The sequence below is a fragment of the Eulemur rufifrons genome, chromosome 30, assembly GCF_041146395.1.
Source record: "Eulemur rufifrons isolate Redbay chromosome 30, OSU_ERuf_1, whole genome shotgun sequence".
Lineage (NCBI taxonomy): Eukaryota > Metazoa > Chordata > Mammalia > Primates > Lemuridae > Eulemur > Eulemur rufifrons.
In genome coordinates this window covers 104,141,836-104,156,126 of record NC_091012.1, presented here as the reverse complement: position 1 = coordinate 104,156,126, position 14,291 = coordinate 104,141,836, and the positions used below count along the sequence as shown (strand labels likewise).

General features: G+C 52.6%; 1 protein-coding gene across 3 annotated transcripts; it reads left to right on the top strand.

The window, feature by feature from the left end:
- Positions 1 to 2,213: 2,213 nt before the first annotated feature.
- On the top strand, positions 2,214 to 13,793 carry CDK16 (cyclin dependent kinase 16). 3 transcript variants are annotated; one of them, XM_069463025.1, is made up of 17 exons: positions 2,963 to 3,010; positions 7,003 to 7,183; positions 7,390 to 7,597; positions 8,185 to 8,318; positions 8,419 to 8,544; positions 8,632 to 8,688; positions 8,789 to 8,903; positions 9,582 to 9,676; positions 9,777 to 9,839; positions 10,090 to 10,213; positions 10,395 to 10,515; positions 10,624 to 10,721; positions 10,805 to 10,910; positions 10,998 to 11,040; positions 11,188 to 11,278; positions 12,339 to 12,416; positions 12,504 to 13,793. In XM_069463025.1, the coding sequence occupies exons 2-17, from the start codon at positions 7,040 to 7,042 to the stop codon at positions 12,539 to 12,541; spliced, it is 1,641 nt and encodes a 546-aa protein (XP_069319126.1). In that variant the 5' UTR covers positions 2,963 to 3,010; positions 7,003 to 7,039; the 3' UTR covers positions 12,542 to 13,793. The 3 variants fall into 3 exon arrangements, with proteins under 3 accessions (XP_069319127.1, XP_069319128.1, XP_069319126.1); XM_069463026.1 differs by lacking the exons at positions 2,963 to 3,010; positions 7,003 to 7,183 and adding an exon at positions 2,214 to 2,574; XM_069463027.1 differs by lacking the exon at positions 7,003 to 7,183 and having other exon boundaries at positions 2,659 to 3,010.
- Positions 13,794 to 14,291: the final 498 nt, after the last annotated feature.

Sequence of the window (14,291 nt, the reverse complement as noted above, 5' to 3'; positions counted from 1 at the left end):
GATGTGCCCTCACAGCCTGTGCCCACATCTGCCTCCTGGGGTTAGTTCCAAGCTCCAGGCACAATATATGTTTTTGCCCACCTCCCTCTCATGACCACTTTTTTCTTGGCCTGCTCTGCTTGGGTGACCTCATCCTTCCATAGTTCTTTCTCTTTGTCCACCAGGACACTGGGAACAAAAGCACTTTATGTCTGTTATCTATTTAGTTGTGATGCTTGCTGTCAAGGTCTAGTGGAGAGGTTTCCCCATAACAGGCACATTCCCATTATTATTGCTCCAGAGTGCCCCAGACATCCCACACCTCTGTCCAGTGTTCCCACCATCATAGCAGCTGGGGCTTACACACAAATTTTATTCTTCTGCCTGCCTTCTTCACTATCTCAGCTTCTTCATTGGTATTCTATAAACACCTTGTTCACCATACCTCCCCCATTACAGCTCCTAATTTTCCACATAACTTTTCTTCACCACCACAGCTCCTGGTCCCTTCGACCCCTTACACCTGACACCCTTCTCCATCAAAACCAGCTTCTGAGTCACCTATGACTCTTGGTTGTGTTATGGGAGGCCAGGGCTCACCAGGTGGGGGTTGGGTTACTGCACTAAGCCCCCTGCACCCAGAGGGCACAAAGAAGAGTGGGACAAGGGTTTCTCCTCTTGTCAGTACCTGGAACTATTTGTCATTCAGGGATTCAACAAACATTTGTTTAGTGCTGTGTGCCAGGCACTTTCTAAACATTGGGATACAGCAGTGGATTAAACAAAGATCCCTGCCCTCCTGGGGCTTGTGTTTTGCTAAGATGAGACCCAGGACAGACGATAAACACAATAAGTAAATTGTATGTTAGAAGTTGATCAGTGCTATCTTCCAAAGGTGAAGAATAGGGCCAGGTATGGGGATCTGGAATGATGAGAGTCCAGGTAGGAATTTTTTTATTTTTATTTTTAGAGATAGGGTCGCTAGGTTGCCCAGGCTGGTCTGGAATTCCTGGCCTCAAGTGATCCTCCCACTGCAGTCTCCCAAGTAGCTGGGATTACAAGTGCTATCCACCGTGCTCAGCTGGAATTTTTAAATAGGGTAGTCAGGGAAGGCTTCCTAGAGAAGGTGACTTTGAAGTAAGCACTTGGAAGAAGTGAGGGAGGGGATGAGGTATGTGGATCTAGGGCAAGAGCATTCCAAGTAAAGGGAACAGCAAGTGCAAAGTCCCTGAGGCTGGATTGTGCCTGCCTTATTCAAGAACAGTTACAAAGGACGAAAGGTAGGAGATGAGGTCAGTTAAGTGACCCAGTCCTCTAGGCTGCGGTGAAGACTTGTCTTTGTCAAGTATTTCCACTCCGATCATGGCCCAAGAAAACCTTGCTAATATAAATCTCACTGAAAATCCTAACTGGTGTGACCCAGGCTGCCATAAAGGGAAGCCCAGAAGAGGCGGGGAGGCTGCCTTTGAACTGGAATGCAGTATAAGTATGTTCCAGAACGTCTGGGGAAGGCTGCAGCCATTTGAGCAGGACTTGGGAATCAGTGTAGGAGTTAGGCAGAGAGGAGTGAGGAATTAGGTCTGCTTGGCAGTGCTTGGCATGCAACAGGCACCCAGTAAAGAAAATAGAAATAAAACCGCGGATTGAGGGAGCCATGGGCGAGGCTGTGGTGGGCAAGAAGAGGCAATTGAGAGGTAGCAGGAAAACCGAATTCGGGGTGCAATAACTAAGAGTGGTGTGAGGCGGCAGGAGGCCCCGCCCCAATCCAAAATCACAAGCATGCGCAGTAACGAAGCCCGCCCCTCTAAGGGTCCGCCTTTCCTTCCTCTCTTCTCAGCTTAGGCTCCACCCCAGGAGGCCCGCTGTATGAAATAGGGGCGTTAAAGGCGGGACAAAATCCGATTGAGCGCTCTTTTGGCCAATCAGCTTGCGGAATATTCGGCCTATAGTGAAATAGAAGCTCAGAGTAAAAAGTAGCCTCCCCTCGCGGTAAAAACCAATGAAAACCGGGCGGGGGCGGGGAGGGAGTGAAATCACGCCCCTTCAGCTCAGCCACGCCCTTCATTCTTGCGCTGCCTCACCACAGGCAGCAAATTCGATTGGCTGGGTGACAACCTCAAAGGGCGGGGCTGCACACGTTCACAGTGGAAATGAGCTAGCGGTGGAGAGGGGCAGTTAGGCGGGGCTAGGCCGTCCTATCTAAGGTGGTAAAGGCCAATGATTATCCAGGCCGCCTCTCCTAGAAAAGTCATCTTCTCGCGAACCTTTAAAATTCCTGCCGTCCAAGGCACCTCATGGGACTAGAAGTGACTGCCTCGTTTGTCTTTTTCCTCCTTGCAAAAGTCCCGTTTGCCACCATGGGGATGTACCAAGTGAGACCGAGTAGGGGTAGCGAGTGGTGACTAGCACGCCAGGTTACTGGCTACTGCTCACCTCAGGGCTAGCAAACTTCTGGCAAGATTGGATCTGTGTACCAAACAGCCTCTACACTTCCCCCTGGCGCCGTTCGAGGGTCGGCGCCACATTCCCTTGCAGGCGCGCAATGGCCGCGCCCCCTCCCGCTGCGGACGGGTCTTTTGGTACACCCAGTCCGAGGTGAGTCCCCTCCTTCCCACTTCACCCTTTCCCGCGTGCGTGCGCATGCGCGGACCGCGGCGCGCGCGGCAGCTGGGCCGTTGGCTGTTCGGCCCTGGGATCCGCCGCGTCTCCGCGAGCAGTCGGCTCCGAGCCGCGAGCCGCCGTGAGCACTCGGATTCGAGCCGGCGCCAACGAGCCCGGGGGCATCGCCCGCAGCGGCCAAGCTCATGGCCGGCTGAGCGGGACGCCGCCTCCGCCTCAGCCACCGCCGCCGCCGCCGCCTCCTCCTCCTCAGCCGGCGGCGGCCCGGGCCCAGCAGCCATGGCCGAAGACTACTGGGACGGGCGCCTGCGGCGAACAGGAGGAGGAGGTCGCGCGGCCTCAACCCGGGCCGCCGCCACAGGCGCCGCCGCGCCGGCCTCGCGGCTCTGAGGTTGCTCGCGCGCCCCCGCCGGTGAGCGCGTCCCCGAGTCGTGGGGTGGGGGCTGCCCCACCTCCTACAGAGCTAACCCAACCCCGGGCACCGCCCGGGGGTCCGGGCTGCCGGGCTGGCAGGTGCCCCCTCCCCCAGCGAGTTTCCCAGAATGCACCGGGGCGGGGGTCATTTGGGGCCTCCCTGACCTTGGCCCCGCCCTGGGTCCGTCCTGGGAGCTGGGGATGGGAAGTGCTATGGGTGCTAATGGGGAGCAGGCTGATCGAAGGACCAGAGGGTGTGGAAGTGGGTGGCAGAGTGGTGAAAGATTCGAGGTTTGCTAAAGGGGACCTGATCTGTGCAGGGGTTGGAGCATGTAGTAATAAGCCTTATGGCTGTGTAAGGTCTAAGGCCCAGTGTGTTCTAATGGAAGGGGGAATGCAGGGCAGGCGGTGGCACCTGAGGGTGTATAAAAGGGGTAGGGTGTCAGAGAAGTTCCAAGATATGCTAATAGGGGTTATGGCTGTAGAGAGGCCCAATGTGTATTAATAGGGGATAGGGTAGTAAAGGTACCAGAATGCGCGCTAATAGGATCAGGACTCTGAGGCCTCCTGTGTGGTGATGACGATCAGGATGATGTTAATGCTGTATGTTTGTCCATGAAGGGCTGCGGTGTGTGAGAATACAGGGTGTGCTTATGGAGGGCAGGTAGTTGAAGGACTGCAGGATTGTGTGTGCGCTAGTGGGGGTCATGGCTGTAGAGGGTGTGTGGTTGTGGTAATAAAAATCTGGGTAGTGTGAGGCCCAGTATATGCTAATGGGGTCAGAGTGGTGGAGGGACCAGAGGTTGTATAATGGGGCAGGAGGAGCCAGCGCTGGTAGGAGAATTGTGTATATATGTGGGGAGGAGGGGGAAGGGGGAGAAAGAGGTGGTGGCGCGAGGGAAGTGCCTTTGCACTGACTGTTAAGAGGCTCAGTGCACTAAGGGTCAAGATGGAGTGAGTGTGTCCACGAACACAGGAACTGTGAGACTCCAGGACATGCGAGGAAGGGGCAGGGTAATAATATATGAAGTTCTAGTAACTGCTAATGTAAGTTTAGAGCCATAGGGGCACTTAAATGTGTGCCATTGGGGGGAGAATCAGAGCAGTGTGAGGTCTGGGATATGCTAATGAACATCAGAACATTGTGAAGACTGTCCATGAGTTCCCAGGGAGTGCTAATGGGGGTAGAGCTGTGGAGGGGATTTAGTGTGTAACAAGGTAATAAGGGGGATCAGGGTTATGAAGGGATCTAAGTGTGAACTAACAGGGGTTATAGCTGTAGAGGGGCTGAAGCAGAGGACAGGAATATGTGATGATTCAGGTGTGCTAAAATGGATTAGAGCCATGGAGGGCTGAAGTATGCGCTAATAGGGGTCAGGGCTGAATGAAGACCTGTGTGCACTAATGAAGGTCAGGCCATTATAGAACAGTGTGTTTGTGTGTCCCTGGGGAATAGGGCTGGGTAAGGATTCAGGGTGTGCTAATAGGGAGGCAGGACTGTGAGACCCAGTGCATGCTAATAGAGGTCAGGGTGGAGTGAAGGTCCAGCTTGTGTTGATGGAGGGGACAGGGTAGTGGAAGGAATGGAATAGAATGTGTGTAATGATGGTCATAGCGATGAAGGGGCCTGAGTGTGGGCAAACTGGTCAGGGATCTTATCTGCAAGGTTCACTTTGGGTTATTGGGATTCAGGGCAGTGTGAAGGTCCAGTGACTGCTAATGTGGGTCAGCTAAAGAGTGCCCCAAGTGCATGTTAATAGGGGTCAGAATCATGGAGGGGGAACAGTTGGGGGGGTTCAGTGCTATGGAGAAGTTAACCTGCAGCTAGGCTAAGGACAGTCCCAAGAATGGTGGCAAGAGTAACCTACGGGAGGCTGAGCGTATGCTAACAGGGTTCAGGTGATATTTTACAGCTTTGAATACTAATAGGGAGATAAATGGGGAAATCGTGGGTACTAATAGGAGTTAAGATGTAGTGAGGCTTTCTTGAGGGTCCTAGTGTGTGCTAATGGCAATCAGAACAGAATGAGGAGGTTTGTGTTTATGGGAGCAGTAGAGTGTGATGACCGAGTTCTTAGTGGTTGGTGTAGTATGGGGTGGCAAGTATCCTTGAGTATGAGAGTAGTCTGAGGATGGTGTGTGTCCTTGGGGATCAGGAAGGGCATATGCCCTTTCTGAGGTGAAGTTGTACGTCCAGCTTCTTCCTCCCTCCTTCACTTATTCCGAAATCCAAAAAACTCAGACAACTGAAATGATAATGTTTAAAAATCTTGCTGCATATAAATGTTCAAGTGTCTCTGTTCACAGGGGCTTAGCTGGGCACCCCCTGCCCACTATGAGTGTTTTGTGGTACACAGATATTATACCCCATTTTCCTAAAATCCCCCCAAACTGAATTCTGGAACACATCCCACCCTTGAAGTTTCCAGTTAGAGATCATGGACCCATGGCTCCTTCTGCTTCTCTCCACATCCCCCATTCAACTCTACTTACAATACCCCCCAGCCTCTCCTCCCATTCCTTGTCACAACATGCAAAGCAGCTAGGTATCTATGCCATATGGGGACACAAGGTAATCTTTGGGAGCTGGCCATGCTTCACCTTCCTCAGCCTTAGGTCTAGTGTTCAGCCTCCCAGGTTGGAATTTTTTCTTGTTGTTATCCTGGGTTCTTTGTAGATGGACCTCATCCTGTATTTGAGGTCTTTCTGCTATACTGGTCCCTCTACCCCTCCTGGGGGCAGTGAAGCCAGGGGTGGGAACTGCTAGGGTAAGCACCTGATTTCATGGTAACAGATGACCCATTTCTCTCCTCGAATCCAACCCCAGCCTCATCCTCGACCTCCTATCTAGCTCTACTTCCCTTGGGCCCGGGGCCATCTTAGGCCCTGCTGTGAGTCCAGATGGTTCCTGGGCCAGGTCTTTCCCCCTCCTTGCTGGCCCAGTGCCCAGGAGGAAGCAGAAGAAGGCCGGCCTAAGCCTTTTAGTGGCCCCATTCCCTCCAGCAGCCCATCTAGGTCATCTTCCCGTTCATGCCAGCATCACTGGGCCACCTTGTTTGGGGTCATTCATGAGTAGCAGGGATTCACCACCTCAGCAGAGGTTAGTCCTAGGTCCTCAGTCCCCCGATTCACTCATTTCTGCCATGAGCATTTTTTGAGCATCTACTCTGTGTCAGTCACTATTCCAGGTCCTCAGGATATAGCTGTGACCTAAACAGAAATCTACCCTGGCAGAGCTGATCTTCTAGTTGTGGCAGTGAGGAGACAGACAGTAAAGAATAAAGAAACCAATAAGTAGATGGGGTCATTTCTGAGGAGGTGATGAGTGCTGGGGGGATAATTACCAGGGTGAGGGAGGGTTGAGTTTTAAAATAGGGCTATTTATGGGGACCTCATGAAAAAGGTGACCTTTGAGCAATGGCCTAAAGGGGAAGAGGAGTGAACTATTTTGAAATTTGGGGGAAAGGTGTTCCAGGTAGTGGGAATGACCAGTGCAAAGGCCCTGAGGTGGGATTCTGCTGGGTGTGGTTGCAGAACAGCAACTAGGAATGATCAAGGGGGAGGTGGGGCTAGAGGTAAGAGGGGCCAATGGGGTAAAGACCTGTGAGCCACATGAGGACCAGGGCATTTATTTGGGGTAATAAGGGAGATCTGGTACCTTCTCAAGTAAGGAGAAATGTGACCTGGCTTGTAAAAGTCTTGGCTAGACCCTAGGGGTTCTAACCCAATCAAACCCTTCCAGCAGGCCTGAGGACAGCTGATGTGCATTGAGCCCCCCCCAATCCCACCCAGTGGTTGGGTCTGGACAGGACCCTCCCCTAGGAACCCCCTACCTGGGTAGACCAGTGGGGTGGTCCACTAGTTGCCACGACGATGGTTACTGGGGGAGTTAAGAGGGTCCTTGTGGCCACTGCTTAAGCAGTTGGGGGTGATGTGGGGCTGGTGCCAGCGGAACATGCCATTCTATGGGTGTACCCGGGGCCGTATCAGTCGCCCCGCAGTTCTCAGTGAGTCCTCTGTCCCATCCATGGCTGGGCCCATCCGTTTTGTTGCACCTGAGAACACCAGCGCTGGAGTCCTCTGCCCCCACTGTGAAGCTGCCCCACTAGAAACCAACAATCTACCGGGTGGGCCCTTGCCCTCAGCCAGCCACCCAAGTCTGAAGACCCAGGTGGGCTACCTAGGAGCAGGGTCCCAAGGGGCTGGCTGTGGGTTTCCAGAAATCCTGAGTGGTTCCAGGGGTCCATAGTGGTTGGGTGGGCCCTGACATAAGTTCATGGCAGTACCCCCCACTAAGTTGTCATGGGTTTTAGGGAACCCGTGGTGGTCAAGCAGATGCTCATGTGAGACCCATTCCCATTCATGCCCTTTGATCAGGTCGCCATGGATCGGATGAAGAAGATCAAACGGCAGCTGTCAATGACACTCCGAGGTGGGCGAGGCATAGACAAGACCAATGGTGCCCCTGAGCAGATAGGCCTGGATGAGAGTGGTGGTGGTGGTGGCAGTGACCCTGGAGAGGTCCCCACACGTGTTGCCCCTGGGGAACCTCGCTCTGGACGAGGCCCACTCAGCTCTGCACCAGGTGAGTCCACTAACTACTCCCTCTCCCCTGCCCCCAGGCTGGTTCCCAGGTGCTACCTCCTGGCCAAGTTCCTTTGACTTAGACTTGTGTTATTTTTATTTTCTTCCCTTCCCTGCCCCCCATGTACTCTCTTCTTTCCTTTATCTCCCATCCCCTCTCAATACTCTCTGTCTGTTTGTCCATCTGTGCCCCTTTCCTTGGCTTTATGCCCAGGCCCTAGGGGGAGGAAGGTGCCTTGACTGTCACAGCTGCCCCAAGGCTCCCTTTGCCCTTCTCCTGTACTTTGCAGTGGTCCCCTCAGGCCTTCCCAGCCTTCCCAGGCCCATTAGCTACCTCTGATACCACCTACCTACTGGCTCTGGGTCAGCCGCAGCCTCAGCTTGATCTTGGAATGGGGTGCTCCACTAGGTGACTTTTGTTGCCTTGAGCTTCCCTGGGCCCCACTACCCTCTCTCTGAGGGACTCCAGGCTGCTCTGGGGGCCATGTGCACACATGGGTGTGATGATGGAATGTGTTGCGTGGGGGTGGGGGTGTCCTGGGGTTCCTGACCCCACGTGGCCTGCCCTCCCCCTCTCCCCGCCACCAGAGATTGTGCACGAGGACTTGAAGATGGGGTCTGATGGGGAGAGTGACCAGGCTTCGGCCACATCCTCGGATGAGGTGCAGTCTCCAGTGAGGGTGCGCATGCGCAACCATCCCCCACGCAAGATCTCCACCGAGGTGCTTAACCCCCTGTCCGGGTGGTGGATGAGCTGGAAAAGGGGTTGGACCTGAAGAGGCGGAGCTCATGGTCCTGTTTCTCCCCTGTCTTGCATGCTAGGACATCAACAAGCGCCTGTCACTACCAGCTGACATCCGGTTGCCTGAGGGCTACCTTGAGAAGCTGACTCTCAATAGCCCCATCTTTGACAAGCCCCTCAGCCGCCGCCTCCGTCGTGTCAGCCTGGTGAGCATATTCTGTTCCTGTTCTTTCCTCCACCTCTCCCAGTCCCTTCCCCTGAGCCTGCTTCAACCTGCCTCCTCTAATCTACAGTCTGAGATTGGCTTTGGGAAACTGGAGACCTACATCAAGCTGGACAAGCTGGGTGAGGTGAGAGAGATAGCCAGGAGGCCCATGGAGGGATTGGGGGTCAGTAGACACTCCCTGCAATCTCTTAGCACCTCTCCTGTCATACTTCCTCACACTCTAGGGTACCTATGCCACAGTCTACAAAGGCAAAAGCAAGCTCACGGACAACCTTGTAGCACTCAAGGAGATCAGACTGGAACACGAAGAGGGGGCACCCTGCACCGCCATCCGGGAAGGTATAGACCCATATCCCATCTGCTCCAGGCTTCTCGGATTCTCCCCATGGTGCACGCGCACATACACACACACACACACACACTGCATGGTGAGAATAGAGACTAGGGGTTCTGGGACCCCCCCCACCCTCAATACTCTGGCCTTCATGAGAATGTCTGTCACCCGTATATTCAGGTAATAATCAGAGTAACCAGAATTTCATTCCTGTTTGGAGAAAAGGCAGATGAATTGCAAACCAGGTACTGCTTTGGTTCTGGGAGCATCCCTGAAAGTGCTCACCAGTTACTTGCCACAACAGTTTCTAGTCAGAATATCACATGGAATGGATTTGAATTGCACAGAAATTGAGTGTGCCAACCCAATTTCACACAATGCTGCAGGCCCATGTACTGAAAGTTGGAGCAAGGCCCCTTCCCAGAAACTAAAAACAGACTGAAGATCAAGTGTCAGGAGCCTGGGGCTATAATCCCAGGTTCTTGCTTGATACTCTGAGCCTTATTTTCCACATGTGGAACATGGAGACACAATTTCTTTCCAGCATAGGGTGTGTTAGAGCCTTTGGCTGTGAGGCATTATCCCAAAGTTCCTGGGAAAGAAAGAAACCCTGGGCTCATCCCTATTTATGCTGAGGCTGGGACCCTGACTCTTCTCTCATCCCACTCCCATGCTTCCTGTAGTGTCTCTGCTCAAGGACCTCAAACATGCCAACATCGTTACGCTGCATGACATTATCCACACGGAGAAGTCCCTCACCCTTGTCTTTGAGTATCTGGTAAGGTTGAGTAGCATTGGGTCCCAGGGTGGGAGGTGGCAAGATGGCCAAGAGCCACAGGACGTAACCCTCATTGCTGTACCACCTCTTCTCTCCTCAGGACAAGGACTTGAAGCAGTACTTGGATGATTGTGGGAACGTCATCAACATGTACAACGTGAAAGTGGGTATAGGGCAGGGAGCAGGGACAGAAGGGGGCCCTCACCCACTCCACCTCACAAATCTCCCAGAAATGGACTTTTCCCATTTGGCTTTTTTTTCTGGGAGCCCTTGGAGGGCACTGGGACCCTTTCCTCCTTTGTGTGTAACACGGCTCTGGGCTCAGTGTCTGTGTTTGGGAGGGGAGCAGTGCCTGCTGGGGACTGGGCTCGTGGATACTCTTTGACCTCTGCCTGCCATTCCTGGGTCCCCAGCTGTTCCTGTTCCAGCTGCTCCGTGGCCTGGCCTACTGCCACCGGCAGAAGGTGCTACACCGAGACCTCAAGCCCCAGAACCTGCTTATCAACGAGAGGGGAGAGCTCAAGCTGGCTGACTTCGGTACTGCCAGCCTTCCCCTTCCAGCCTTACTATCCCAGCCTTCCTGCTCCCCATGACCACTTAGTCTCATTCCCCTCAGCCTCTCCAGACTTTTCCTAGGGTGCCCTCAGTCCCAGCTGCACTTTCCCCAGAATTGCCCACAACCTCCTCATTCTGGTTGCCTCTCCTCTCTGCTTCCCAGGCTTGGCACGGGCCAAGTCAATCCCGACAAAGACATACTCCAATGAGGTAGTGACACTGTGGTACCGGCCACCTGACATCCTGCTTGGGTCCACAGACTACTCCACCCAGATTGACATGTGGTGAGGACAGGTGGAAGTGTGGCAAGGGATGTGTGATAAAGGGGGTGGTTTGGTCATAACAGCCATGCAGCCAACTGCCTCCCTGTTCACTGTGCCCTCTCTGCCCAGGGGTGTGGGCTGCATCTTCTATGAGATGGCTACAGGCCGGCCGCTCTTCCCAGGCTCCACAGTGGAGGAACAGCTGCACTTCATCTTCCGCATCTTAGGTGAGGAGGCATGAGCCCTAGGAGCTGGGGGTACATGCAAGGAGGACCTGTGACATGTTAGAGTTAACTCCTCTTCCTGCCAGGAACCCCAACTGAGGACACATGGCCAGGCATCCTGTCCAATGAGGAGTTTAAGACATACAACTACCCCAAGTACCGAGCTGAGTCCCTTTTGAGCCATGCACCCCGGTGAGGCTGGTGGGTGGGGCACATGGGCATTAGGGGCCAGAGTGCCCAAACTCAATTTAAAGCAGGTTCTCCTTGTCCTTGCGGTAGAGTTGATAGCGACGGGGCTGACCTCCTCACCAAGCTGCTGCAGGTGAGACCACCTTCCTGGGTCAGCCTTGGGGGTAAGGAATTCCAGGTGTGGGGGAACAAAGACACCCCCCACTAATAGGGTCTGAGGTGGGCAGGAGGAGAGACCTACTCCTTGAAGATTCTAAGACTCCCCTCCCTCTCAATTCAGTTTGAGGGTCGAAATCGGATCTCTGCGGAGGATGCCATGAAACAAACATTCTTCTTCAATCTGGGGGAGCGGATCCACAAACTTCCTGACAGTGAGTGGAGCTGGGGAAAGGACCAGCCAGTGCAGGGACTGTGGGGAACAAGATTGCTGGGGACAGCTGGGTGGGTTGTGTAAGGTTCTGGCTATGCTGTCTCAAGCAGGGGGATATCCTTGATCACATGTGATGGGTTGTGTTTATTATGAAAAAATTAATTTTTAGTTTTCATTTCCTTTTACCTTTCATGAAAATTTTCAAACATACATAAAAATAGATGCAGTAGCCCTTTATCTTTTTAAATAGACATTTCCTTATATATGCTAAATATGTACAAATCTTAAGTATACAATGCAATGAATTTTCACAAACTAAACACACCCATGTAACCAGTACACAGATCAGGAAACAGAACGTTAGAACCCCCCTGCCCCAAGCTCCCTTGTATCTCCTTTAGTTATTCCTGGCCACCTCAACTACCATTTTGACTTCTAAAAGCATAAATAAGTTTTCCCTGTCCTTGTACTTTATAGAAATAGAATCACACAGAATGTTCTCTTTTTATATCTGGCTTTTAAAAACTTTTTAATATGGATATTTTCAAATTAAATATAGTGGACAAAATAATGAGTCCCTAAATACTCTAACAAGTCATCAATTTGCGGCCAATCTGGTTTTATCTATATTCTGATTATTTTGAATCAAATCCAATCCCATATATCATATCCATAAATAATTTCAGCATATACCTCTAAAAGATTTTTTTAAACATAACAATATTATCACACCTAAAAAAATTGGCCCACTTTCCCTATCTCCCCACTAGGTGAATATATAAATCAAATCCCAAAACGTCGTCCCTCACCTAACTTAACAGGTGGTAACTGCAATACCATTAGCATACTTGACAAAATTAATAATGATTTCTTTGTGTCATGTAATGGTCCATATTCCATCTTCCCTAGTTGTAGCTAGTTTGTATGTGGAATTATTTGACATATGAAAGTCAAGCCTCTCGAAGGGGCAACTTTTTCTAATTCCCCCAGTGGGATCATATGGGGGCTGGTACTGGATGGTTCCGTGGGTCATTCCACTTCTGTGTCTTCTCCACTCACAGCTACTTCCATATTTGCACTAAAGGAGATTCAGCTACAAAAGGAGGCCAGCCTTCGGTCTTCGTCGATGCCTGACTCAGGTAGGTGTGGCCCCTTGTCTTCCCCCTGCCCTCTCCACCTATCTGCTTGCCCAACAACAGCCATCTGCTCTGCTTTCCCCCCCGCAGGCAGGCCAGCTTTCCGCGTGGTGGACACCGAGTTCTAAGCTGAGTTCTAAGCCACAGACCGAGGCCCCAGCAAGCAGCAGCTGGAGGGATGCCACACCCCTCACAGGGCAGCCCCCAACTGTATCATCCCTGCTTGCTGCCTGCCTACCTGCCTGAGCCATGTTCACCTGCCCACTTGTCCCCTGCTGCCCACTCGAACACCCAACCACTGGCCTGTCAACCCACCCATTGGCCTGTCTGCTGGGTGCTAACAAAGCTCTCATCACTCCTTTGCCTGGTCTGTCTGTCTGTCTCTGTCTTAGTAGTTGCCGGCGGACAGCATGGCCGTGCCAGCCTCCCACACTGAGGCCAGGCCTACCCCTCGTCATACCTTACCCAGGACCACTACCCCACGGCCAGCCAGGGTTCCGGAGCTAGCCCAGGCTGGGGATCTCACCTCAGACAAGATGGTGGTGATGCCTTGGGTCTGAGGCATCCCCTGTGCCTGCTTTCCTGCCTGCCCCACCTGCCTCATGTTGTGTGAGCCTTTTTGTTTGTTTGTTTGTTTGTTTCATTCATTGTTGGTTTTTTTTAATTATTTTAAATGAGGTTTTCATTTTTTTAAATGCAATATCTCTGTATACAGACTGGCTGGGCCCCACCCCCTGCGTGTGGCCCTCCCACAGTATTTTGTGCAATGAAGCCCCGCTCCCAGCCTTTCAGAGGCAGGGACACAGCCCCTATTTGGAACCCTGACCATCACCAGACCCTGGGATCGGCTATGGGAAAGCATGCCACAGCCACTCGCCTTCCTACCCCCGCCTGCCATCCCCAGCTGCAGGGGGATCTGGGGACTACCGGAGACTCTGGGAAATGGACAAGGTGGGGGGCCCTACTCTTTCCCTCCTGCAGTCCCGTAGCCGGGGCCTCCTTCCTTCTCAGGGTCTCCCCAGCCCAGCCCTCCTGCTCCCATCCCACTCGGTGCTGTTGAGTAGGGGCCCTGCTAGGAACTGACCAACTCATTGAGGAGCCATAGTGTGTATATGTACACAAGCAGGGTCAGAGGGGTATGTGAGGGGTTGTGCCCAGGTGTTGCCCCCTAACCCCTAGGGAGGGTGAGACAGGGCAGGGACAGTCTCTGGGGTCAGTTCCTGGATGGGTGGTTACCTCCCCTTCCTCCACCCTAAGCCCTGGGGCCCTGAAATGGGGTGGGAAGGCAGGGGTGGGAACCCTCCTAGTGGGGTTTGGGGGATTGGGTTCCTGAATGCACCATAATCGCTGTATGAAATATTAAAAAGTCTAAAGTGAAAAGCCTGATTGCAAATCCCTGTGGGGGGATGTATTAAGGAGTGTATACTTCAAGCTGGGGTGATTACTGGGACCTTGGAGAATTCATACCTGGTCCCCATTGTCTAGGAGAACACTGGGAGTGGGCCCAGGGACACATGAAAAGTATGAAAAAGGCATCCATCCAAGGGATTACACACGTAGCAGTGGAACATCAAGTTGAAGCAGGTAGGGCAGGCTGAATAGTGATGAGCTGAATCAAGCAGAGAGGGGAGTTAGATTTACCTTAGAACATGAGGAAGCCAGATAGAGGGTGTAGAGAGGCTGTTTGAAAGATACCGGAAGGTCTAATGGAACCAGGGACAGGGAGATGAGGCAAAGAGACTCAGTATGACCACCACATATCTGACCAGAACACCATGAAGAGGTCTGATTGGAGAGGGAATGTGAGAGAAGGGTAGAGGACAGATTTTGGACCACTGAGTAGGTATCCTTTAATACATAGATCAAATTCAGGAATGG